This window comes from Podarcis cretensis (assembly GCF_951804945.1).
Source record: "Podarcis cretensis genome assembly, chromosome: 1".
Lineage (NCBI taxonomy): Eukaryota > Metazoa > Chordata > Lepidosauria > Squamata > Lacertidae > Podarcis > Podarcis cretensis.
The window spans coordinates 73,968,901-73,995,265 of NC_137170.1; the positions used below are offsets into that span (position 1 = coordinate 73,968,901).

A 26,365-nucleotide genomic window follows, 5' to 3' on the forward strand; every position below is an offset into this window, starting at 1 on the left:
GGTCCTACATATACACTCTTCGGAATAATGTCAGTTTTCAGCACAGTGGTCCAAACTATGTTCAAGATTTCAACACAGCTCCATCAGAATGAACAAATTATAGCAATACCTGACCCATTAAATTTCCTTATCTATAGAGTGTATCATGCCATTGCATATGAAATTGATAATACTGTATTGCGGGAAGAGACAAATATATTTTGCAGCTGTTTTAGAAGACAGCAGATGAAGGGAAATGACAGAACACTACTATCATATTAACTTAAAGCAAAGGGAAGTATTAAAAACATTCCAAACAGAAAGCACTATCTTTCTGGGAAATCCATCTGAAAAGAAGAAAGCATGGCATGGATTACAACTCTGACTTCCATGGGTGGAAGGTTTTCTTCTGGTTTTGGAAGAGCTTTTGATCCAGCATAGGCTCCTGCTGGTAGAGGAACGTTGAGGTGAATTTTGCCAGTGATTATGAGATTGAGAGGGTGCTTATTGGTTGTCAAACCAGGCATTACAGGTACAGCAATTGCTACTTAATTGAATCATGCAATGAATGTGTGTTTAACACAGAAACCAGACATTAAAATAGCTGTAGATATTAGACATTTAATAAAGATTTAGAACTTTTAAAAAAAAACCTGGGGTATTTTCAGCTGTTATGAAAAGTTCTATATTTAGGATGTGTGACATTACATTGTACAGCACTAAGAAGGAAACTGAATGCTTTATACAACCTTTTTCCATGTTATAGATAAGAAAAAATATTTTTGCTTGGACACCCAAGTCTATTTTAGTGACAATATCAAGCATACTAATGTAGTTAAGGGCTTCAGATAGTTCTGTTCCCAAGCCTTTATCCACTTAACAAGGCTTTGCAAAAAAATTAAAAAATTGTCCCTAGTGATAGTTAATTATAAATGTGTTTGTGCAATATTTCAGTGGAAATTGATATAGTAGCTTAGGGCATCAGGAGCAAGCTTTTTGGTTTGTATGCACAAGTGAAGCATACACTTGTTCTAATTTGGGGGGTGGGGGCAGACTTCAGGCCAGTGTGATCTCATTTGTTTTTCACTAAAACTCAAAAGATCTACCAGCTGGAGCCAAGGGCAAAAGATATACACTTACAGTTAAAGAAAGGGACGGGATGTAACACAGTGGTAGAGGATCTGCTTTGAGTGCAGAAGTGCCTACCTTTGGTACCTTATCTCCAGGTAAGGCTGGGAATGTCCCTGGTCTGAAACCCTGGATAGTCAACTTTCAACCACTGTGCACAATACCAATCTAAATTGGCCAATGGTCTGAGATGGTAGAAAGCAGCTTCTTATCTTCCTAATTAGAAACCCATGGATTTGTTTTTAATACCGGAAGTTAATGGAGATCACAGTCTCTCTACATAAAACCCTATTCCTAGGTATCAAATGCAGCTCGCCACTTCATTTCGGTATTATAAAATGAGGTAGCAATTTTGTCATTGTCACTGTTAAACTGTTGGGGGTCAGAAACGCTTGTCAATATACTTCACTTTACTCAGATATCTACTAGTGAAGCTATCTTCAACTTTGGGTTCCCATATGTCATTGCACTACAACACCCATAATTCTTTGAAAATCGGCTAAATTGTCTGGGGATACTGGGAGTTGGAGTGCAACAAGATCTGGGAACCTAAGAACTGTGGGTCCCAATCTAAACTTGTTCTCGTCCTCTGAGCAAGACTGTATACTGCAGCACTGCACTGCAAAGGCAGACAAAGGTCTTAGCCTGAATCTGCCATACCCAGGCCCACTCCAATTCCTGCCCAGCCTACTGTTGCTTATGGTACTCCTGCTTTAGGGCCTATGCAAAGCCATTATTTGTTTGCTTGTTACTTTATTTTTATTTAATTTATTAAATTTGTCTACCACCCTTCATCTCTACGTCTCAGGGCAGTTGACAGCAATATTATATTGTTTGTTTAAATTTTTCTATCCCACTTTCCCCCCTGACAACCAGCATCCAACGCAGCTGATAACAAGTGAAAAACAGCACATAATAAACATGATACATTTTAGAAAGTAGCAGGAAGGGAGGTGAACTAAGCTCTTAAGTGAAAGTTTTTACTAGGAGGCTAGGACTGGCCTGGTTCCAAGCTGCAGCAGACTGTCTGTGATTAACTGCGCATGCTCCAGTTAGTCCTATTTAGAACCTGCCAGAAGAAAGTAGGGCAAGAATTCAACTCCCCTCCTTTTCTTCTTTTTATTTGCCAAGCCCTTCCCTTCAAAGATTCAGGTTCCTTTTGAGCTTTTCTCCTTTCCATCTCTCCAAACAAATTAAAGTGATAGTCTAAGACTAGAAAAAAGTTAGAACTACCCAGAGAGGTTTAGCCATTGGCCATGCTGACAGGGACTGATGAGACTTAGAACCCAAAGGTATCTGGAGGACAACAGAGCCCCCATCCCTGATCTAGACACTGGGTCTTCCTAAGTAGTTTTTCATCTGCTATGCATACAGGTTGATAAACTAAAACAATATTTCAGCAACTTTTTTAAAAAAATAAATCTGTCCCTTATGCAATTATCGAATCTATTTACCAGACCCTCCAAGATGGAATCTACACAAATATAAAAACAGTTCTGAAAATGCTATTTTTTGTTTAAAGCGTTTTTAAAAATACATTGAATTTTCCATAAGGCTCACCATCGCCATCTAGTGTCATATTGTATATTGCACTTAAAACACACTTAAAATGTTTTCTTTGAAGCTGTATAGCTGAGAAGTGTTCCTATTTTCCAGGGATGTCCCTGATTTAGAGAAGCCATCCCGCTTTCTGATTTGATCCCAGAATATCCCACTTTTCCTTAGGACGTCCCCATTTTCATTGGCAAAATGTTGGAAGGTATGGAATTATCTGACCCCCGAGCCATTTGAAGGCAATTCTGTATAGGGAATTCTTTTTAATCTTTAATATTTTAACTCCAACTTATACATGGAAAGGCTTGCATTTGCTGCAGAAAACAATGTTACACTGGATCAATTGACCTGTTTAAAGCTTGTCCCAGTTTTCTTTACCAGGGACGTTAATGTTTTAACAGGGTAAATTTGCCAGCATCAACACAACACACACGGAATAAATTGCTTTTAATCACTTTGATAATGCTATTGCTCTGGCAGTATAGCAGTGCAGATGCAATTTGCTGAGTCAGTCACATGAATAATGATGGGTCTTCCTGATGGATATGGAACTCTAAAAATATGCACAGGGCCAATAAATAAATCTCTGTTGTTCCAAAAATACCTAACTTATCATTAGGACAGTATTTCTATAAAAGGTCACTTGTTCTAAAAGGAGGAAATGCTGATCCAGGTTGTTCTATTACATTTTGCATAGATTAAGAAAAGCAAGCCTTAAGAACAGAAACAAGTGCCAATAACTGTGGATATAAAGACCAAAGCTAAAAATAAAATAAAATGCAGTTACATTATTGGCAGAGCAAGGAGAATTCCGAAGGATGGAAGGGACCTGGTACACCAATTTGTTCAACTGCCTACTCAGTGCAGAAAGGTATAGCATCCCCAACAGATAGGGCTGCCATACGTCTGAATTTTCCTGGACATTACCGGAATTTCAAAGACGGAATTGACGTCCTGGTGGAATTTTCAAAAGGCAGTGCCCAGAGAACGTTAGTCAGTGGGCAGTACATGAATATTGTTGATAAATAAATATACAGTGGTACCTTGGAAGTCAAACGGAATCTGTTCTGGAAGTCCATTCGACTTCTAAAACATTCTGGAAACAAGGCGCGGCTTCCTATTCCCTGCAGGAAGCTCCTGCAGCCAATCAGAAGCTGTGGAAGCCACAATGGACGTTCGGGTTCCAAAGAACGTTCACAAACTGGAACATTCACTTCGGTTTTGTGACATTCGGGAGCCAAAACATTCGACTAGCAAGGTGTTCGACTTCCAAGGTATGACTGTACTAGTTTTCAGAATGGTGACTACAACCAGCTAAGAAAGGATTGTCAGTTGTTGAACAGTTGTGTTTATCAGCCTAAAATAGTTGTTCTCATTCTGATTCCCTGCAGCTTTTTCTGTGAGGTAAGAATATCTGGAAAGCTCATAGCTTGGACTGAATATGGTTTGACAGGCTTAAGGAGAAACACCACAGATACTTGGAAAAACCTAACAAGGGATTCAAATGATACATGGCAGGACAAGAGAGGTTAAGACAGTGGTACTGAAATGTTCAGCAAGTTGGTTCTAGTCTCAGAAATGTGCGCTGCACAGATGTGAATGGCCATCACTGCCACACTCAAAATGGAGCCACGCCCACTAGTTAGCCTGAATTGTCTATGCATTTATGTGAATTGCCAACCTCCTGTTGTCTAGAAGAGCACTGCATTATTTTTTTACTGAAACTGATGACTTCTTATCCTGTGCCTCATGCGGACAAGGTGACCTTTTCTGACAAATGGCAAGTTTTTCCTACTTCTGGGAACTGTTATGAGGTTATCACATTTTACCAGCCAAGATGCATAACCAGTTTATTACTTTAATTAACTCTGGGGAGGGGGAAAATCTGCTGCTTTAAACAATGCTTACTGACAAGTATCAAGTGCTTTTGAGCAACAACTGTGTTGTAAAATGCATTGGAAGGTCTCCTTTATTCTCTACAGTAGTCAACTGAAGGAGGGCTGCAAACAGCTGAGTTGACATGAAAAGCTCACAAATTCCTTATTAAGTGTACTGTACCCAATGGCCTGTGAAACCTAAATGAGTCTAAGTAGATTATCCCATTACTCAAGATTCAAGAACAATGGCAGCAGTAATGCAGCAGAAGTGAGGAGTGGACCAGCACAAGGACAAAAGGCACCGCTTCAGGTTTTCTGCCTATGTGTGAATACAACTGATATTTCAAGAATTTGGGTGCTGGCTTGGAATTCCTGCCAAGCCACTGGGGGTTGCTAATAAATGGCAATACCAGATGTTCCCAAATGCAGCACCCCTTGATTGTTTCATGTTGTCACCCCATGACTCTTCTCCACCACTCCCCATCAAGGTGTTCCAAATTCAGTCAGAAGGTCAGTACAATTGCTTCAGCCCAAATTGTTTGCATTTTCACAATCTTTTTAATAAGTATAATACATTGTTTTGTTTTGTTTATTGCATTTATATCCGGCCTTTCCCCCGCAAGGAGCACAAGGTGGCATACACAGATCTCTGCAACAACCCTGTGAGGTAGGTTAGGCCAAAGGTCACTTCATGACAGTGTGGGGATTTGAATCCTGGTCGCCCAGATCCTAATCACCACTGCACCAAAGCTACTCCACATGTGTTTATTCAGCATTTGTCCTGATTTGCTTGCACAAAGCTGATTTTTGGAAGGCATAAGTTCTACAGGTTGAAGGAAAAGTCTAACATCACCTACCCTACCGCCCCAATCCATGAGTGTGTCCTATTTCAGAGGTCTGCTGCAGTCATGTCTAGATCCTTCCACATAGTTAGATACATGCTGTACTGTCATTACTACAGCAGCATTTGAACTCAAAATAACCTTCATCTCAGTATCTGGGTTAAAAGCTGGCCTGGACCTATGTGAGTGATCTTCGCTATTCTATTCCATACTCAGTGTTCCATAGCATCTTCTTTAACGACAGAAATAATGCTTGAATGAGTCTTATTTTTGACCTTTGTAATATATCCCTAGAAAGGATTCCTGGATAGCTTGGTGGCTGCTGACAGCATGAGTAAACCACTTCAAACAGTTGAGTCTGTAATTTAGAGTCCATATATTTTTTAAAAAATCAGTTCAGTGGCATGGCTTTTGGTTATACTAAGACTGTGTACACATTGCAGCTTACTCTGGCTCTAGCACACTCCCACCACTGGAGTTTGAAGTCAAGTACACATGACGTTAAGTCACAATCCACAGGTATTCTTGAGAAATGTTCCTGTTTAACGCCCTTTCACCCAAACAAGCTTTCATCTGATTAAAAAGTAGAAGCCACTGTTAGGCTCAGGTATGTACATTTGAGGCAGCAGTTGTGCAAGTGCAGATGACTACTTCTGTGAGTTGAAGTTTGGCATGGGGAAACAAATCAGGTATAATAGGCCTTGGGTGAAGACATCTCTGGGGTGAATAGCAACATTAAAAAGTGACTTGAAATGCAGAGGGCGGAAACAACCTTGCTGTGTTTCAAGCTGCTAATGTCTGCATAATTGAAGTTTCTAATATAGTGGTACCTCGGGTTACATACGCTTCAGGTTACATACGCTTCAGGTTAAAGGCTCCGCTAACCCAGAAATAGTGCTTCAGGTTAAGAACTTTGCTTCAGGCTAAGAACAGAAATCGGGCTCTGGTGGCACGGCAGCAGCAGGAGGCCCCATTAGCTAAAGTGATGCTTCAGGTTAAGAACAGTTCCAAGTTAAGTACAAACCTCTGGAACGAATTAAGAACTTAACCCGAGGTACCACTGTATAGTACACTCACATGTCCTAGGGTGTGCTCAAACTGAAAATGTCCGCCTGAGATAAAAGGTAAAGGTAAAGGTACCCCTGCCCATACGGGCCAGTCTTGACAGACTCTGGGGTTGTGCGCCCATCTCACTTAAGAGGCCAGGGGCCAGCGCTGTCCGGAGACACTTCCGGGTCACGTGGCCAGCGTGACATCGCTGCTCTGGCCAAAGCCAGAGCCGCACACGGAAACGCCGTTTACCTTCCCGCTAGTAAGCGGTCCCTATTTATCTACTTGCACCCGGAGGTGCTTTCGAACTGCTAGGTTGGCAGGCGCTGGGACCGAGCAGCGGGAGCGCACCCCGCCGCAGGGATTCGAACCGCCGACCTTTCGATCGGCAAGCCCTAGGCGCTGAGGCTTTAACCCACAGCGCCACCTGCGTCCGCCTGAGATATCCATCACCAAAAGAAGGTGAGGATCCAAGTCAGATGCAATCAGTAAGACTGGGGCTCTGAAAGAAACTGCAAAGCACAGCCAGATCCTCAGAGAGGATGCTAGTTGTGGACCATACACAACCTCTGAGGCAGAAGGAGCACGTAGCCTCAGCAGCATCTTGGAGCAACTGGCATAGCTTTATAGTCTGGGCTAGGTTGTGAAGATGGAAGCCCCACCTGCTCAGTGCTGCATCTAGGTTCTTAACAGACCTGTCTCTTTAAATGCTTTCACTGGCTTCCAGTCCACTCCTGGATCATACACAAGTTTCTGTATCTTCACCTTTAAAACCCTCCATGGCTTTGCCCTTCCTTAAGAGCTCTGTGCTTGTTTCCCAACACATCCCTACCTGTGACCTTTGCTCATCCTGCTCTACCACCCTCAGCCATTCAAACATCTCCTGCTTGCTGAAACGATTCCATCCATTTCCCCTTGCTGCCTAGAACTGTCTTCCAGAATCACCTCCCTTATTTCCTTTTCAAGAAACTTTTGGATCACCTCTAGTCCCTGTGCCTTTTTGTAACTGATCCAAAGTATGTAAAACTGAAATAATCACATATCCTTACCCTGCCTAACCGTGTCCTTTCTTATGTTGTTTCCTAGTGTCTTATTTTATATAGTAAGCCTTTGGAATAACCCTGTCATACCTGTTCTTCATAAAGTGCTATGTACATAGATGGTGCTAAATAAATAAACAGGCTGCTCTATGGTAATAGAATATTTGGACTTAGGTTTGAACTGAATAGCTTTATTGTTCCATGGCTCTGTGTTTGAGCCACATAGCATATGAAGTCAGATTGGGGGCGGCAGGAGTGGGGAGAGAACACCAGTCGTTAAGATCCCAGAGGCTACTTCTGAATAGTTTCCCTATTTATTTTATTTATTGCATTTATATCCCACCTTTTTCTCCAAGGAGCTCACATTCCTTTTCTATGCATTTATTGTGAGCTGGGTGTATCTGACTTAATTCTATTCATTTAAACCATTTATAGAGCTCCCTTCATTAAAAAAAGAAATCAGGGCAGTTCACAGTTGCTAACAAAAATATCTCCCTCCCTTCCCTCAAGCAGCAAGCTGTGCTGGATTGAAGTCATTTCTCTGAAGAGAAGGAATCATTCTATTTGCAGAACTGAGGCTGCATGCACACGACATTTTATTCTAGAATCAATGGAGACTTTTTTCTACATAGTCCACACACAACCTAGATCTACTGCATATTGTTTGCCCTTGAAAAGCATTTTCTGAGAAATTGGTTTTGTTCCAAAAATAAAAGCTCCTTTCAGACTGAGTCTGCATTACCCCACAGTTTGTCCATTTGAAAGCGGATGAAGGCAGTGGGGAGGATGTAGCCACACCTGCCCAATGACATTGGGTAGGCAATCACCACTTCCTTCTTCATTCACCTGGATTGGGCAAGGAGGTAAAGGTATGGATAACCTAATCAAGGGGAAGGTTTTAAATAGGTAGCAAGTTAGCACACCCACCCTGGTGGATTGCGGGATCTAGAATCAATCTTGATTGAAAGCAGCACTGTGTCACTATAACCACTGTAATAAATCACCATGTGTGGTAGAACTGGGAGACAATTTGAACAAGTGAAGAAGATTAGCCAGAGCCCATGCAGAGGTTATTAACCTGCAGGGAACAGCATGTTAGGTTCAAAACTGAAAGCTTGTTTCTTCAGTTCCTGAAGCAACAAAACTCACCCATCAAATAAGCAGGCTGACAGGAATAGTGTGCAACAGGTTTTCACTAGATGAAATGCAATTTACCTCCTTTCTAATGGATTAAAAATCATTTAGTTACCCTGAGATAACACCTCTTAGTATTGTTAAGTGTAAATAAACAAATCATATCCTGAGATAAAAGAATCATGTTTTTAAAAAGCCTTCCTCCCATTTATACATATGATTAAATGTAAATATATTTCCAATGTAAAGCAATCTGTCCTTCATAGATGGCTATACTAGGAGCTAGTGAGAGCTGGAGAATCAGACCAGAATAAAATTACTAGTTGGTAATAAATGCCCTGCTTCTATAAGCACTTTGCAGCTTTTCTAAGCTCACTTATTTCCATTGTTAATAATAATTCCACCCCCAAGAAGTAGTAAGATTAAAAAGGGGGGGAAATCGTAGTGAAAGCGTTTTGTACCGCAGTAATAAAATGGAAGCTGTAAGCGCAACTCTATGTGATCAACAAGCCTGTGATTTGCCACGAGGCTGGAGGAAAGTGGCCCCAAGAACTCTAGAACATTCAGTGCTGTAAGAACATGCTGCTTCAGGAAATCTGTGGGAGGATATTACTGTGTTTGTAAATGCCTGGCCTTTGTGCTGCTCCCATGGTTTCTTTTAGTTCAACTTTAATTTGCACTCTTTGAAAAGCTCTTTTCAGGACTCATTAATCTAGCCGCCTAGAAAGCTTTTCAGCCACCATATACTACTGCATACCCGGTTTGCCTGACTTTTAGAGCAACCACAAATCTCACCGAAACCAATGGGAGCTGCAGGCACCTCCTGTTTTCCTGACAAAGTGGCAAAAGCCTTAAGTTTGTGTGTAGGAGCTTGGCTCACCGGGGAGTGTGTCATCCTTGATTACCCATGTGCAGCTTTGGCTACCTCCAACACATTTATTACCCGCTCGCTGCCTGTCAAGAGCTGCACTTACGGGCCAGCGCACCAGAGGTCTCTTACCATGCATGTCTTTTATTGGGCTGCTTTTTTCCTAACACCTATCCTTTGCCAAGTATTTATATGTCTAGACCTACTTCCACTTGGATTTTTGGCCTCTGCAGTGGGTCAAACAGTATAAAAGCTATCTCCAATGACTAAGCAGCTCATTAAGGAGCCTCTCACAAAAAAGATGGCGCTCTCTGTTGAGGGAAAGGATGGCAGAGATGTATTGCTCCTGCTGATAAGCTGCTACAGACACCTTCAGCTGAGAGGCATAGTCCTTCCATATGCTGGAATTTTGACCTGGGTGCCAATTTGAGCGATACCTGAGGTAATAGGCAGCAGGGTTATGGCTGAGTGGAAATATATGTGCTTTGCATGCAAAAGACCCCAGGTCCAGTTCCCAGGATTTCCAGGTAGGCCTGGAAAAGATCCCTTTCTAAAACCCTAGAAAGATGATGCTAAACTCAGTGTGCGACTCAGCATAAGGCAGCTTTCTGTGTTCTTTCCTATGACTGCACTCGTAGGGCTAAATTCCCACAACCAAACTGGCATGAGAAAGGGAGGAGGGTTAACCATACAATTGCTTCACCAGAAGCATGGCATGCAACTCAAGCAACTCGTAATGCACACGTGAATTAAAATCCAGGCTCCGCCATTGATTCTTTTTAGGAACCAAACTAGCTGTATCTGCTGTCTCAGTTCAAATAGTATATAATACAATTAACATGCATAAAAGGAAATAGGATAATATATACCTGCTGGCTTAAGACGATGGATTCTCCACAGCCAAACTTCAAGGGCAAGGCAGAGATGAAATTATGGCCTGGAAGGATCAAGACTCCAAGCAGATTGGCCTCACCTCCCCATTCTCAGTTTAAGATGTTATCCTTGCTTTAGAGCAGAGTGAGGAACCGGTGGTTATCTGCCTGAACACATGCCTTTATAATGTATGCTGGTACTATTAAGTGTATTTTCTTAATAATGGTGAAGAAGCGATTCTGTAGTTTTCAGAGGATCCCAGAAGTAAAGCTGGGCCCCTCAAATTTCAAGCCCCAGAAAGGGCTATCTTCAGCAGCTGAAAATCCATGTTATCCCTTTACCAGTACTGAGTTCCTCTGTCAGTGAAAACAGGTGCTACAGATGCTCCCTTGTGGTGATATCTCTTTAAGAGGTTTGTTGTGTTTTGGAGGGAAACCCTCTGGGAGGTTTATGTAGGAGGGTGAAGCCTCATCTGGACATCAGGTGGGAATTGTGTATGAGCCAGCTAGTGCAGGACAGGATCATTACGGAGCAAATACTAAACCTAGCTCGTGGTCGTAAAATAAATGAAACAACATTAAACTGAAGAAATTTTATCTGACATCTGTCTTTACCTGTGTGTCTGAGAGAACTACTAAATAGTCACATGTTCAAGAACAAATGTGCATGGTGGCTGAGGTAAAGATTAGATCTCAGCTTATTACTAAAGGTGTTACTGATTACAGCCACTAACCATCATGAAATACCTCAGCTCTTATTGGGAGTGGGGGGAGCAAAAGTCAAACTGCTCTTTCTTTATGCCCAAAGCACACAGTGGCTGCAGCCAGATGCAACTGAGTTGCTTGAAAAGTGTAGTTTTTCATTAAGGTCTTTGGAGCTTATTGCAGGAGACAGAAGCATCTATCATGTGTGATCGATCTGTTAGGCTTCCTGCCTGATCTGAGTGGAAGTAAAGTGCAACCTCACCTCTTTTTATCTATTAAAGAATCTTTCAGTAAGCTTGGGAGTCTTGAGATGACTAACACATAGTTACAGCCAGTGCAGGATTGATGATTTCTAGAGGTGGGAGAGTTAAAATATGGAGGGCTAGTGTGATTCAGTGATTAGAGCTGTGATGACAACATGAATTGGGAGAAACAGGTTCAAATTACTACTCAGCTGTGTGAACTTCACAAAGTGACCTTGGCCTAGTCCCTATCTCTCTCAGCCTAGTTTACCTCACAGGGTTGTTGTGGTGGGCAGGAGAGAAGAATCATGCATGCTGTTGTGATCTCTTTGGAGTAAGGATGAGATAAAAGTGTCTTTAAGACAGGGGATAAGGTGGCTTTATATTTTTGTGCTGTTTAGCAGGGCATGAATGAGAGACAGGTAATGATCTACAACACTTGTTAATAGGCAAAGCAGCTTGAAGTGTAGCTGCTAAGGATCCTATGCAGCATTTATATGGTAGTTAGCCTGGTTTTCTATGTTCATATTTAAAAACAGGTTCCTTGTGAGAAATATTATGTTCTCCAGATTGGTGCCCTCCAAATGTTTTGGACTACAAGCACAGTGGCACTGGCTAGGGCTGATGGGAGTTGTAGTCCAAAACACATGAATGGCACAGGATTGGGGAAGGTGGTATTTGTTGAAAGTGCAACATCTGGGATCATTCTGTTTGTAACTTATGCGGTTAATTCTGTTTTCCGTGTTAGTCAACTGCCCATGGGGAGGTGTTGCTTAGCATATCTCTGGTGAGGTGGTGCCTGCTCTGATTGGCTGCGTAGGTCTGGAAGGTGGATGTTAAGTTGCACTGCACATTAACTCTGTTCTCACCAAGACCTAACCTAAGGACAAAACCTCTTTTGCTTCTTTCTCCTCAAGCTGCATACCACTTTTCTCATTAACATGTTTCTCTTTGGACTCCATCTGTGTTATTTAAGTGACTTTGCTAACATTTTTAGACTTTGGACTTAATGGTGTTATGTGGGGCCCCACACTTAACTTCAAAAGGTAGTAAGCCAGCCCTGCTGTATTCCTGTTCATTTTTCTAAGTGGAGCCCTGGGCTGTAAGTAGTGCCACTGGGGCTACTTATAGCTCTCCACTCCCCCTTGCATCTGAAGATCTAAAGGTGTAGTGATGTACTCACTTAATTTCTATCTCACTTTTCCTCAAAGCACCTCACAACAGCTCACTTTTATTCTCACTACAAGCACACAAGGCTTCCAGAGTAAGGTTTGTGGAAGGGATTTCACCCTGGGCTTCCCTGGACTAAATTCCCTAGCCACTGGCAGTTCATCCTTGCCACTTGAAACATGTTGGTAGCTCCTTGTTCACAAAACAGGGAATTGTGTGTGTATGTGTGTGATTAGGCCCCCTGAAAACAGCCCTAAGTTATATGGCACCCTTGTGCAAGATGTTCCCAGTGGGCACCCACCAACTAGATAGTGACATGTAAGCTACTTTTCAAAAATTCCAATGGAGTAAAAAACCCGAAATAACTTAAGCCTGCTATTGATTACAAGTTGTTTTCCAGCCTTGTGAGTTGTAAAACACCACCACCATAAGCCTTACATTTCACATATTACACTGAACACAAGTAAATTTGTCACTACACATTTTGTGTGCTTGCTCATTTATTATGCAGCTCAACTATGGCTGTACACAGACTGTACATGCATTGAACATTACAGATGAATAACTGCAGCTCAGCTGTTTGTAGACACAGGTACACACATTGCATATTTGTGGAATGCAATGTGTGTTTTACTACAAAGAATTAAAATGCCTTAGCCAGATCGTGTTTCAAAAAACCTGAAATAAAAATCCTGAAACCAGCATCCCTTGTGAAACACCTGTCCCCAGTTCACCAGAAGATACACCTGCTGTAGCAAGCTTTTAATAGCGTATTATATTAATGCAATTAGAGCAATTCTAAAGATCTGTTCAGCAACAGAGCACAAATAAAACCAGCAGTTCAGATTAGTGGAAAAAGAAAAACCAGCCACAGGTTTGCCACTGAAGTCGTGTTTTGCCATTTTGAGTTAGCACAAGGACTTTGATCTGGCAAACACACACACACACACACACACACACACACAATGCAGTGCTTTCTGAATACTTTTCTTGGCAGCTTAAGGCGGTAGCATTGGCTGCAGAAGAAAAGCTGATCACATGACCTGCATTCTAAAATGTTGCCAGGCCAGTGTCAACATACAACACTGCTGGGAGCATAGGGACCTCTGCTGATACTTCACAGCAACAGCTGCTTATGGGCTCTGCATAAAAGGGCAGTCATCTTGCTTTCCCCCTCCGCCTGGATCACAAGAGATGTTCTGCAGTATTTTTGATTATTGCGTGCACAAGCATGGAATCAAAAGCTTGACTGTGTTATTGCCATTCGTATTAACTCCGAAAGCTCTTCTTCAAAGTGCAGTATTTTGAGGACTCCAGGCAAGACCTAATTCCCGCCCCTCCCACCACCTCATCTAGAAAGCAGAGTTAACATGAAACATTGGGCTTGATTTAAATGTACAGTATCTCAGGAATCCTGTCCTAGTTTGTAAAATATGAATATTAGACTCCACTCAAAACTAAGTGCCAACAAATTCATTGTGAAAAATTTAAGCACATACTCAACTTTTCTACGGAAATCTGTGGTGGTATGTCTGTTATGTCATTTTCAAGGCGCAAGAAAGTTGAAGGGTTTCCTAAGGGATTGTTATTACTGAAATTACATCTCCTTGAAATAAGTAAAAAAGGCAACCTCTTTTACAGGATAACATTTACAAGTAGTTCATTCTTCTGGGGGATGAAGCCTAAAACCTGATTTACTATTGGAAATGCATAATGAATAATCTTCTTCAGTCCAGGATATTTTAGGAGCAAGATAAATCATATGCTTTTTACGCACAAAAGGTCTGAGAATGGATTCCTTCTGGTGCCAGCCAACGTAGAATATACAGTAGTATAAGGCAGCTTCCTGTGTTCCTTAAAATAGCTACGGTAATTTGCAAGTTAACAAAGCCTTTTGTGCACCCGCTTATTCACATACTATTTGTTGGTACTTGTTGAAGTATCAAAGTTAAAAAATGGCATGGTGAATCGATTTACTTCGGGAATAGCTTATTAAACCATCCTCTCTTTATACACTTTCTTTCAGGAATTTCAAGGTGTTATTGGTCCTTCCTCCCAACTACCCTATTGGTAGTCAGTGGCCTACAGTCAGTGGCCTACAGTCAGCTTAGCCAGTGAGCTTCATGGCTGGTCTCCCCAGTCCTATTCAAACTCTTAACCACTGTGTTTGTATTGTAGATCAAAATTTTCCATTCTTTGGTAATACTTTATTTAACACTGCAGTTCTAGAGTCTACACAGAATAATCCCTGCCTACCCCACTGTGCTTCTGCTGCTCAGACGCCATCATTATGCCACATAAAGCTAACAGAAAGCTTCAGAGGAAAAACTAAATCCCTGCCGGAGGGCTGGATTAGTGTAGTAGGCTCTTATGCTATGCAATGCATGTCAGATTCTGCTTGTGAATGGAAATTCAAGCATTCTGTTCCTCTGCAGAAAACACTTCAAAAATAGAAAACCAATGCAAACTACCGTATACGGCTTTAACTCCAATAGTGTTTTTATTTCCCCTGGCCCCTCTTGGAGAACTCAAAATGTTTGACACTCTGGAAGCTCTCAGAACCTGCCCGTCTGTTTGGATCCAGTGTTCTTGAAAGATGTTTGTGTAATGTTGCATGCTTTTGCAGTACCATGCAAAAACATTCCCGAACCAGCCAACAGCAGAGGTGCATACGTATCTTTTGTGTGCTGCTTAACTAGGTGTCTTAAATAAAGCTTGTATCATTTGCTGCCTAAAGCAAAACATAACTAGAATGTAATGAAAATAGCTCAGGGAACAGTGATGCTGAAGTAATGAAGACTTGGTTTCAAATGGTAATACTTCTGGCAATGCATGAGTGTTGGGGAAATGTTCATTAGTGAACAAAAAACTTGCAAGTGGCTCATGCTACCTTTAACAATGGGGAAAAGGTGGAGGGATGGAAGAAAGGGAAGACTTGGGCATACATCTGAATAGGGAACCCCTCATTCAAAGTTGAAAAAGATTTGCGTTGCCCTACAAAATCAAGTCATACAGAATCTATTTGGAGAACACCTTTCAGCCTGAAGTAGCCATTTCCCCCCAAGAACTGAAATATTTGTTAAAATGGCCTCTTATAAAGGGTGCTTCTTTGAACATACTGAGTCATAGACTTGAAGAGTGGACCTAGTCCAAGCCCCTGCAATGCAGGAATCCTGCCCACCAACTTTCTGGTTAACAGGCAGGTGCACTGTGCCACCCGAGGTGCTGTCCTGGTGTGATTTCCAACAATGCACCAGCAGCTGTGACTTCTTTTTTCCCTTTTAGCCTGCAGTGCCTCCTCCCTCTGCTCCAGAGGGTCCCCCCAACCCCTCCGCAGGTAGATTTAAAGGGTGCATGGAGAGAAAAGGCAAGTTCCATTGCTCAAATGGAAGCCTGTTGCACAAGGGGGACGACACCAATGGATGCCACTCACTGTTAAGACTGGTTATACATCAGTGAAGAAATGATTTATATTATCATCAGTTTAAGGAAAACTGCACAACCCTTGGAAATAGGCAACTGCAAGAAGGAAGCCATTATTAGTTGTTTTTACATTCAAGTCTCAAAATTTCATTAATACTCAATTTACCAAAAAACAAGGGCATGGCAGGGAGAACAGCATGGTGCAAATACACCACCACCACCACATTAGCTGTGCTGGTGCATTTGCATCACCACCATCTTGCTTCTCTCAGAAAGCTGCAGCGATTCACCTGCCAGGAGGTAAGGTAAGCACCTCCCCACTCCCATCCCACAATCTGCTACTGACTTACAACTCATGTAAATTAATTTGCAGCACAAAAGCAGTTTTACATTAAGAAATATTTACAAATCTGGTGGAAAAAACAGATTTTTATTCACATGGTCAAGATAACATCTTATTCTGCCAATTTTAAATAAGACAGCTCTACGGCATCCTTCTCTGAAGAGGCATTGCATGGGACACAAAAAATGACCAATGTGATCCCTCAGTGAATAGAACAGGTCTTACGCCACGAGAGCAGAAGCTGTGGATGATTCACTAGACAGAGGGAGGCAAAAGAGAGATGTCAAGATGTGGCAAGTGCAACACCCACAAGACTGCATTTAGGAATTTTATGACAATTCCAACGGCTCACTCAGACACCCAAGGAAGGGCTGAGCCAACACAAAGGAAAAACCTTTCTGGTGGAAACTACGAATGTTTGGAACACAATCATCACAGTGAGCAACCTGCAAATGAGGCAACTGAATGCTTAAAGAACTGCGGAGAAACTCTAGCCTAGTATACCCGTTAACAGGATTAGCACATATTTCTAACAAGTTATTCTATTATAGATGCACTACATATATAGCACCTGTAGGCCAACAGTACTCACATGGGCCGGAAAGAGCTGACTTCTTTTAAAGAAGCATATCCCAATTGCATTTAATTGCTACATTACCCTTTAAAATAAAACTGAGCCTATAGGTCGCCAGCCTATTGTCAAATCAGATGTAACAGAAATTTTAGGTTTAGAACATTATGACAGCAGCTTTCCTTGCATAAGTGCTAACCCCACCCCCCATGCAATGTCATAAGGTTAGGAAACTGAAACCTGCTGCCTACTTTTTTTTTTCTTCATGGAAAATTTCTACACCAGGATCAAGAGCAAATTATACTTACTACTTCCAATTAGGTGGGAGTACCCTCTTGGTCTTGTAATAACGAGCAAGCCTATGAATTCTGCTCTCAATCAAAATGAGACGGAATTTGGCATCTTTATCCTAAGGAGGGAAAACCAATTTTCTTATAAATACTGCTTTTTAACAAAAGAAACTAACTAGAAATTGGGGGAAGGGGATGTTCAGTGAAATCTTACATAAAGGATTTCCCTAACCTAGAGGCATGATCTCCTGCAATTGTTCTTAGAACAACTGCAGGTCCCATTTTATAATCTTGAGGATGGAGTATGGCCAGCTTACTTACCTTCCGGTTCCTCTCAAGATGCTTGCGGACAGCCACAGCCTTCTTGATCAAGTGGTAAAGGTCTTCTGGAAGATCAGGGGCAAGTCCTTTGGATTTAAGAATCCTTAGAATTTTGTTGCCTGTCACAAAACGAACTTGGGCAACACCATGGGAGTCCCTGAGGATCACACCTAAAACAGAGAAATAATTACACACTTTTAGAAATACAAGCCAACTCAGCTATGATTGGAAATGCTCACTCTACCAAGGAATTATTAGTCAATACAAGGGAAAACTATTCTTATGGAAATAAAAAATGGTTTCTAACAATTATCACAGAGAGCAACCTGAGCAAAACAGTGCTATGCACACTCAGAAATACAGGTACTTGATGGGTGTGTCAAGTATAAACTCAACCTAATAGTGACTACACAGCACCTTGAAATTTTAGAAGCAATGGAATTTGAGGGCTGAAACCAAATAAATCTTTGAAATTTAATGGGCTGAAATATTTATTTAGCAACACACACACGCGCGCACACACACAGCTCCAATCCAATGTATTACACATGATTTAAGACTTATATGCTTAACCCAAGACAGAAATGCAGCTATACCACTACATCTGAGCACTCCACTAGCAATAGTCAAGCAACACAACTAGAACTGTAAAAACTCTATGTAGCCAACAGGAGTAATACCTGCCAAATGTGGTACATTAGCTCAACATACCAATTTGTGAGGGAGTTAGGCCCTTCTTCGCCAACTTGTAGATCTGTTCTTTGACATCATCAGAAGTAAGTTTGAGCCACTGTAATAATTCAATTGTGAGCCAGATTAGTTCACACATAGTTTATGTTGGTAGTATAAACTAACACCCAGAATCAAATTGGGACTACATTAACCATGCAATACATCACATCAATGCAGTTTTAGAAAATGCAACTGTCTAGGAGTCTTTCAAACAATCCTCTCTGCTAAATCTTAATGCATATCCTTGTAGCATTTATTTTCAGAAAATAGTGGTGCGTTGCATTGTAACCCCACAGTGGCTACTATGCTGTTTTATTCATTTTATGTTGCATTTTTTTTTAATTGCTAGCTTTTAAATTGTACATATGTACAAACGTATATCACTTTTGTTCAGGAACACTATAAGAAATTGTAAAGAGATCCAAAAGGACTACTCCAAACTAGTAAAGTGACAAATGTAATTCACTGTGAAAAACTATAAAGAGGCACATGTGTGTATGGGGGGAGGAGTATCAATATATGGGGTCTGAACCAGCAGAGACTGACCAGGAAGGAAATTTTGCAGTCATAGTCAACAGGTTGATAAAGAGAGTAACTGAGTTTGTGGCAGCTGCGAAAAAGGCAAATACCATGTTAGGGATCATTAGGAAAGGAATTGAAAATAAAACTGCCAGTATCATAATGCCATTATACAAATTTGTCTAAGACCATCAATGATTACTAACCATGATGATTTTGCTCCTCCGTCATGGTCAGAGGCAACATGCTTCTGAAAACCACTTGCTAAAAACTACAGGAGAGAAAGCTCTATTGTGCTCAGATCCTACTTGCAGGTTTCCCACAGGCTTCTAGGTGGCCACTGTGAGAACAAGATACTGACCTGATCCAGCAGATTCTTCTTATGTTCTTACCTTTCAAACCATTTCCAGTGCCACGCTAAATTGAATGTATACAGTTGCAGCCACAGACAAATTTCAGTGTGCTTCATTAGTATAAATATTTGAGAAAGGCTTGCCTATTATTTAACTACCTGCTGAACAGAAGTGTTGCAGCACTTTAGAGAGTACTTCGCTGTACTAAGAGCTTTTAGAAAACAGGACACTTTGACAAATGCATGATAGCATCACTGTTTAGTCTATACACTGTAGGCCAAAATAGTTTTCTACAATGGCAACCCACTTGAATATTATTTGACTGTACACCATAATACATTCCCCACATTTGTTAAGCCAAAGCAGGATCACAAACAACTGAAGGTATTACTTACTGTGGGCACACTTCGCCTATAGGGCAAGGCAGACTGGGACAGGCCCTTCCTGTGGGAAAAGAAACCAAAGGAAATGAGTATAAAGTTTTAAACATGCATTTCTGGAAACATGGCAGACAAGGAGCTCATTATCTGATACCCAACAGTCACCAACTTGCTGCAGCAGCAACCCATAAATGTTATGACCATCCGTGATGCTTCCAAGACCGTACCGTGCGCAGTCAAACCAATGGAAAAATAAAAACTCTTGAACTACAACAGCCCCACTATTTTCTGGTTTTATAAAGAGGGAGGGAGGAAAGCTACTCCCCACAACGATTTCATTTTTACTACATCAAGTCTGAGCCCACGTCTCCAAGCGTGGCGGTTTCCCGCGGTCCGACTCCAGAGGCCTCCCCGAGAGAAAGTCGGGAAGCCCAGGATGAAAACCACCCTGAGTCTCCATTCACAATGAGCCCCAGGATCCAGCCCCAGGCTAATGGCCAGCCAGGAACAGCGAGGCCGAGGCCGGCCATGGACACCCGGGAGACAAGGCGGCTCCTCTCCTCGAGGCCTCCGAGAAAAGGGCCACGAAGCAACGCGCCGCCAGCCCATAGCCCGGCCCCACCAGCTCCCCCCCGGCCCCAGGAGCGTTAGAGAGAGCGCCCTCCTCTCGGGTCCCGGCCCTCGCCTCCTTTCCCCGCTCCGCGGACGACTCACCCAGGAGCGTGCATGCGACCCATGATGGCGGCGGCGGCGGCGAAAAGGAAGAGGAAAGCGAGGCGGCCGTGCAGATCTACCCTTTCCTAAAGTCGGAAGTGACGTCAGCGCGCTCGGCCGCCGCCGCCGCCGCCGCTCTCGGCTTTCCTGCTTTGTTTGGAGACGTCCATTTTGCTTCGCTAGAACCATAGAGTTCGCAGCAAGGTGGAGGGGCGGCGCAGCCGGTCTATTTGCACTCGCGGGAAATGGCATTCAAAATAAGTGACATAAAACGTTACAATCGCTATATATCGAAAGCGCAGTAGCACATAAGCAAAACTAAGAACAGATTCCTCAAAACCAATCGATACGGTTCATTGCGCACTTCATAGTAATGCGAAATATCAGAAACTGCTGTGACAAATGACAGTCTCCCTGGTCAGGGGCTTCTTCGTAGAGTTCACCAAGGGCGCTTCTTTTTAACCCTCAGAGAGGATCGATCGCTTCTATGCTGTTTTTGCAGGGATGGGGCAACAGGTTCCATAGAAGACCCAAAGTGTCCGAGAGGTCTATTTCTTCATATGGATACTGTGTGCATACCCTGTCTATATTTCAGATTGAACATTGTTTTTCCTCAAATGTTGATTACAGAGGTGACAGTTCTTCTTCGGGTCAAATAAGGCAGGCACAGAAGTCGTTTCCTCAGGTGACATTTTCCCACCGTGTGTGTGTGTGTATTTTCTCTCTGTATATTATGAAACCATGTTTTAATAAGACCCTCCACCTCCACCTGAAATATGGAGACAGTAAAACAGGGTAACTGAGTTCCTTGGCTTGACCTGAGCTAGAGCGCTGATGTGTAGTGTTGTAATAAGTCCCTTGACTTCAATTACCATGACACCTACAGTAGTTTCCAGAAGGGACTACCATGCACAGTACAGTACTGTCTTTGTTTTCATTGAATTGTAAAATTGGAACCCCTAGCTCTATTTGCCCAACACAGGGCTTGAGCCAACAACCAGAAATTAAGAATCTCATGCTCTACTGCATATTTTTTCTTTTAAAATAAACTTGCATCTAAAGCATAGCTGTCAACGTTTTCCTTTTTTTAAAAGGGAAATTCCCTTATTCCAAATAGGATTCCTCGCAAGAAAAGGGAAAAGTTGACAGCTATGATCTAAAGGTGTTGAGCTCTGAATGTGCTGGGCCATGTCTGTTGTTACAGGGAAAAGGTGTTTTCTGCAATTACTAATCCATAATATTTAACATTCAAACCATCTGCTTGTCCAATCAAGCACTATGTTTGACATTACAAAGAGGCAGGCAGGTAGCCGTGTTGGTCTGACGCAGTCGAAATATATATTAAAAAAATTAAAAAACTGTCCAGTAGCACCTTAGAGACCAACTAAGTTTGTTCTTGGTATAAGCTTTCGTGTGCATGTTTAGAGAAGTTTTTAATATTTAATGCTGTATTGTTTTTAACACTTGATTGGAAGCTGCCCAGAGTGGCTGGGGAAACTCAGCCAGCTGGACGGGATATAAATAAAAATATTATTATTATTATTATTCAGATACACTGAAACAGAAGTCACCAGACCCTTATATAGTGGGAGGGTGGAGTGGGGTTTTTCTCAGGAGGGTAGGAGGAGATGGGTGATTGACTCAATGTTGACTCAAAATAAAAAAATTCCTTCCAGTAGCACCTTAAAGACCAACTAAGTTAGTTCTTGGTATGAGCTTTCGTGTGCATGCACACTTCTTCAGATACCTGAAGAAGTGTGCATGCACATGAAAGCTCATACCAAGAACTAACTTAGTTGGTCTTTAAGGTGCTACTTTATTTTGTTTTGACTATGGCAGACCAACACGGCTACCTATCTGTAACTGAATCAATGTTGACTGTTAATGACTGCAATTAGTCCTACAGGAAAAAGCAAGGGATAGTATGCAGATGATTAGCATGTGTAATGAGACAGGAATCCAATATCGCTATTAAGACCAGGTCTTAATAGAGATAGAGATATCAATTTTTTAATTTTTTTACATATTCAATTACAAAGAAGCAAACTCTAGTGAATGGCAGCTGTTATGCTCGGTAGATGTGAGCATGTTCAGGTGATGTACTTTTGACATGAAACTGTTTTTCTTGACTATTTTCCTTTCCTGCAGGAAACAGCTATACTTTTACAACCACTGAGGAAGTAAAAGCAGTGAGTGGAGATGCTATTCAGCAGAAAACAGCACAAAGAAAAAAGGATAGGAAGCCCCTTCCACATCCAATTTCAGCCCAACGGCAGCATGGTTTTAAATAAAATCCCAGCCACTCAAAGAACTACCATAAGTTTTGCAAACCCAGCCAACATACTGTGTGAATCGCTAAGAGTATTTGCTTTGTGTGCTGTTGCCACAAAACTCAGCCAGGTATAGTGAAATAAAGAAATACAGTAGTAATTTTTAAAATGTGACCAAATGCTGTTCTACATTTTCTGCAGAAAAGGAAAATATAGCAGCTGTGCACTCTTAAGCTCATGAAATTTTAAAGGTGCCCTCATTTATCTGAGCTGTACAACCACCAACTCCAGAAAATGCAGTGGCTTTGAGTTTTGCACTTCAAACCAGACACAAGTAGTAGCCAAAGATAGAAATTTGCTAATAGCAAACAACAGAGAATTTAGGCTTTGCTAATTGAATGGGTAACAGTAAAATCTATTACAAGGCACCTACATTATTTTTGTAGCTTGTGTTTGTTTTTCTACTTCCCTACGCACACATAAATGTGTTTGTAGAAAAAGAGGCAATACGTTATTTATTCCAGAATAGTGTTTAATGTAATTGTAGGACAGTTATGGAGTCACATTTAACCCACATATTATGGGTTAGGATACCGATAGAAATACTGTACTGTACATCCTTATTAGCTATCAGTGTAATATAACTGAAGTATTTGGTTCTTACAGATAAATAGACAATTCAAGGCAAACTTCTACATTTGCTCCCAATGCATTTCATTATCTATGAACCTTTGCCATACTTTTTTTTAGTCACAGTATGAGAGTACAAAGCACAGAAGGAAATTAATTCCTATGGATTGTGAGAATGGTGCTATATTGCCTGAATGGTTTTCCTCCATGTAACATGCATAGGCTACAATCTAAAACAAACAGACTTAAGTCCATTGGTGTAAATGAGCTTAAGCATACATAACTCTGCATTATACTGTGCCCCTAACTTGGCAAATACCAGAAATAAAATTTCTTCAATTTGAAAGCTGCACTGTATAGTATCCTAGAAAGAGCAATCAGGTTTTTAAGGCAACATACTAAGATTTCTGCACCATTTTAATTTTAAAAATAGAGAAATATCAAAGATCTCTTGAGCTTTCATACATATGTGTAGATCATAAAAAAGCAGTATTATTTAAAAAATTCAGTGCAAAGTCATAGCCAGGTTATTTAGTACAGAAAACGTGGAGATCATTTTTCTTACAGCAAGATGTTTTCCTCAAAAGTACATAGACACAATTTTCTTTCTAGCTGCAGTCCATACATGTTGCATAAGATTTTCTTTGATTAACAATGTATAAAATGCCAGTAAGACCACATTTTAAAAACACGAAAGTGTTAAATGTTAACCCAATTATTCCCTCCTCCCCTTTTGTGTATACCAAACTAAGATAATCATCTGTTGTGTATCACACCACTATAAATAATTCAAGAGATGCAAAATTAATGTTGTTCCTCTACAGTTTTTAATGGTAAATGAAGAACAGTTTAAGAATCTACCAACGTGTACTTTATTTTGAAAAGTGGTGAAGGTGGGCAAAGGCACAGGCATGGACAAACACTGGCAAATGCTACCATTAGATAGCATACATATTCTAACCAGCATCCAGCCAAGAGTCTTTTTAATGTTGCGTTTTGTGCTGTAACATACTGTGCTCTAGTAGCAGACTGCAAAAAAGCAGTACATATTGCTTCCAGTAATTTAATGGAACGTTTCACAAAAACAGTAGTCTACTTTCCTGTCTGGTTGTGGTTCTATTGATGAAATGGAATGCATCTCAAAAAGCATCAAGTGAGCAGGAAATACAATCTAGTTAGTTTATATATAGGTTACTATTTACATACTGAACTCAAAGCTAATAAAACCAGGACTTTTAAAACCTCAAGTAGCTTTTGTTAGCCACAATGTAATTTTGACACTGAGAAATATTCCAAGGTTTTATTGTACAATTGGACCACAAATATTTCAGGCAGCAAAATGTTATTCCCATTTCTCCCTTGCACTTTTTAATATTAGGTCCGAAAATGGAGACCTCACTATGCTTTAGGGTAAATAAATTAGATCACATTTTAGTTCAGTTGCCCGGCAAATAAAGATTGTCATTGTCTACTTTATCCTCCTTTATCATTGCATAATTTTGCTTTAAGCTCATTATTACGGACAGTTGAGAGATCAGCTTTATTCAGAAGTATTTGGGCTTTAGCTTTAAATGTATCAAGTGATATCCAACTAGGTCATGCTCAAAGTAGACCCAATAAAATTAATGGACTTAAATTATGAGTTCATTGATTTCACTGGGCATACTCAAAGTATGACGAATGTTGGATATTGGCCATGGTTCAATCTAAACACTTCCTACATCAGCTTTTTAAAATCTTCGTTTTACCAGTTAGTAAATTTTATTTATAGCAACCTATCCCTAAGTATCACAGAAATGTAGAAAACTAGAATACAATTAAAATCAGTGGATTCAGAGTGCAATCCACTAAAAGGTGGTGCAGAGCATCTTCCACGCATTTTAGCAAGTCAATTTCTACTGGAGTGAATAAGGTGCTCGGATTACTCTTTTAGCGCTCATAGACTGAAAAAGTGTTATTGTGTCCAATCACATCACCCAAAGTTTCTAGTGCAACTTATTCTCAACCGGCAGCTGATACTATGCTCTTCTGCACTTTAAAGTGACCTGGAAACGGAATCCCAAATCCCTACCAAATAATGCATAACCCATAACATTTACTTTCTGGAAATATATGTGCTATGCAGCAAACCATGGCATAAAATAGCTTCAATGTATATCTTAATGTGGCCGTTTATCAAGGTATAACTTAAGGGTGCACAAAAATGATCAAAGTCAACTGGATAAGCGTTTAACATTTTGGTGCCATCTGAGTTTGATTTAAGTAAGCTGAATAAACTTAAAAGGGGGGAGGAATGTTAAATGAAGTATTTATATAGCAAACCATGTGAGCAAACATTCATTCTTTTTTTTTAAAAAAAAAGCTGGATAAAAAAGTGTTTTAGAAACAATTATCAGAAATGAGGTATAAGCAGCAGCTGAATGACAAAATAAGGCACCATTGTTTATTACTTCCATTACCGGCACTCATTCTGATAATAGCCTCAAAGAGATTTAATGAGTCCAAATGCTCACTAGCTGTCTGTTTAAATCTCCCTTTTGACAGTTTCTACAGCCACTAACTCTTTTCTGACAAGGAGCAATCTTTTTTTTTTTACTTTGATATTTTTTGACATGGTACTGTGTCCGATAACAGCAGCATAAAGCAAGCTTCCAATATATCAACAGGCAAGCAATTCAAATGTGACTGAATCTAATCTATTTTTTTAATTAAAAAAAAAAACACCCCTTAGATTTAATTTGGAACATCTAGTCAAGGTTTATAACTTCATTATCCACAGATATTAAATTTATACAATTCATTTACAGCAATGCTTGGATATTATTACAGTAAAAGCATGAAGCAGAGCTGGTTTTCCAGAAGCCCAGTTTAAACTTTGTGAAGGCTGGTCCAACAGCAATCTGCCAAGTTGCCATGTTTTATGTTAAAGTGTGTGAGTTATCTTCAAGTAGGAAAAAGTGACCAAATATGGGTGAAGTTGAGTTTATTCAATTCTGTTCTTATTTTCACCTCTCTCAGCTGCCAGGTTCACAAATATGGTACAGCAGCAAGTCGATACCAGTTGACAGTCTCCTTGTTCAAGTTAAATTCCTTTAAGGAGAGTGTGACACCGCCCAGGAAAAAGTTCTCACGCAGCGATTCAGCGCTGAGTACACTTAGCTGAAGTTCCCTTTGCTTTAGGGTCTCTTTGCTATATCCACTGTATACAAGCTATATAAAAAACACACACACAGTAATTCATAAACAATGAAAGCCAAGACAGTTTATTTACAAAACATCCAGGATTAAGTTACAAAAACTGATGCTGACTAAGACAGATCCCTGTATAGAATATTTTCTACTCTTAGGCTTATTACCA

General features: G+C 40.8%; 2 protein-coding genes and 2 long non-coding RNA genes across 5 annotated transcripts in view; 2 read left to right on the forward strand and 2 right to left on the reverse strand.

The window, feature by feature from the left end:
* Window positions 1-5,154: 5,154 nt before the first annotated feature.
* LOC307214578 lies at window positions 5,155-8,201 on the forward strand. The gene is made up of 2 exons (XR_013838226.1): window positions 5,155-5,205; window positions 7,984-8,201. It is a non-coding gene; the product is annotated as an uncharacterized lncRNA (long non-coding RNA).
* An 8,094-nt stretch (window positions 8,202-16,295) lies between these two features.
* RPS13 (ribosomal protein S13) lies at window positions 16,296-20,214 on the reverse strand. The gene is made up of 6 exons (XM_079967018.1): window positions 20,108-20,214; window positions 19,409-19,457; window positions 18,121-18,199; window positions 17,410-17,579; window positions 17,107-17,207; window positions 16,296-16,482 (listed from the first exon to the last, which is right to left on the reverse strand). The coding sequence occupies exons 1-6, from the start codon at window positions 20,128-20,130 to the stop codon at window positions 16,449-16,451; spliced, it is 456 nt and encodes a 151-aa protein (XP_079823144.1). The 5' UTR covers window positions 20,131-20,214; the 3' UTR covers window positions 16,296-16,448.
* A 118-nt stretch (window positions 20,215-20,332) lies between these two features.
* On the forward strand, window positions 20,333-25,354 carry LOC307210902. The gene is made up of 2 exons (XR_013836206.1): window positions 20,333-20,676; window positions 22,256-25,354. It is a non-coding gene; the product is annotated as an uncharacterized lncRNA (long non-coding RNA).
* The window catches only part of PIK3C2A (phosphatidylinositol-4-phosphate 3-kinase catalytic subunit type 2 alpha), a 49,843-nt gene continuing 46,366 nt past the window's right edge, over window positions 22,889-26,365 (reverse strand). For both annotated transcript variants that reach the window (XM_079965670.1, XM_079965669.1), the window contains exon 33: window positions 22,889-26,217. In XM_079965670.1, the coding sequence (XP_079821796.1) occupies window positions 26,035-26,217 (183 nt within the window). In that variant the 3' untranslated portion in view covers window positions 22,889-26,034. The remainder of the gene's footprint in view (window positions 26,218-26,365) is intronic.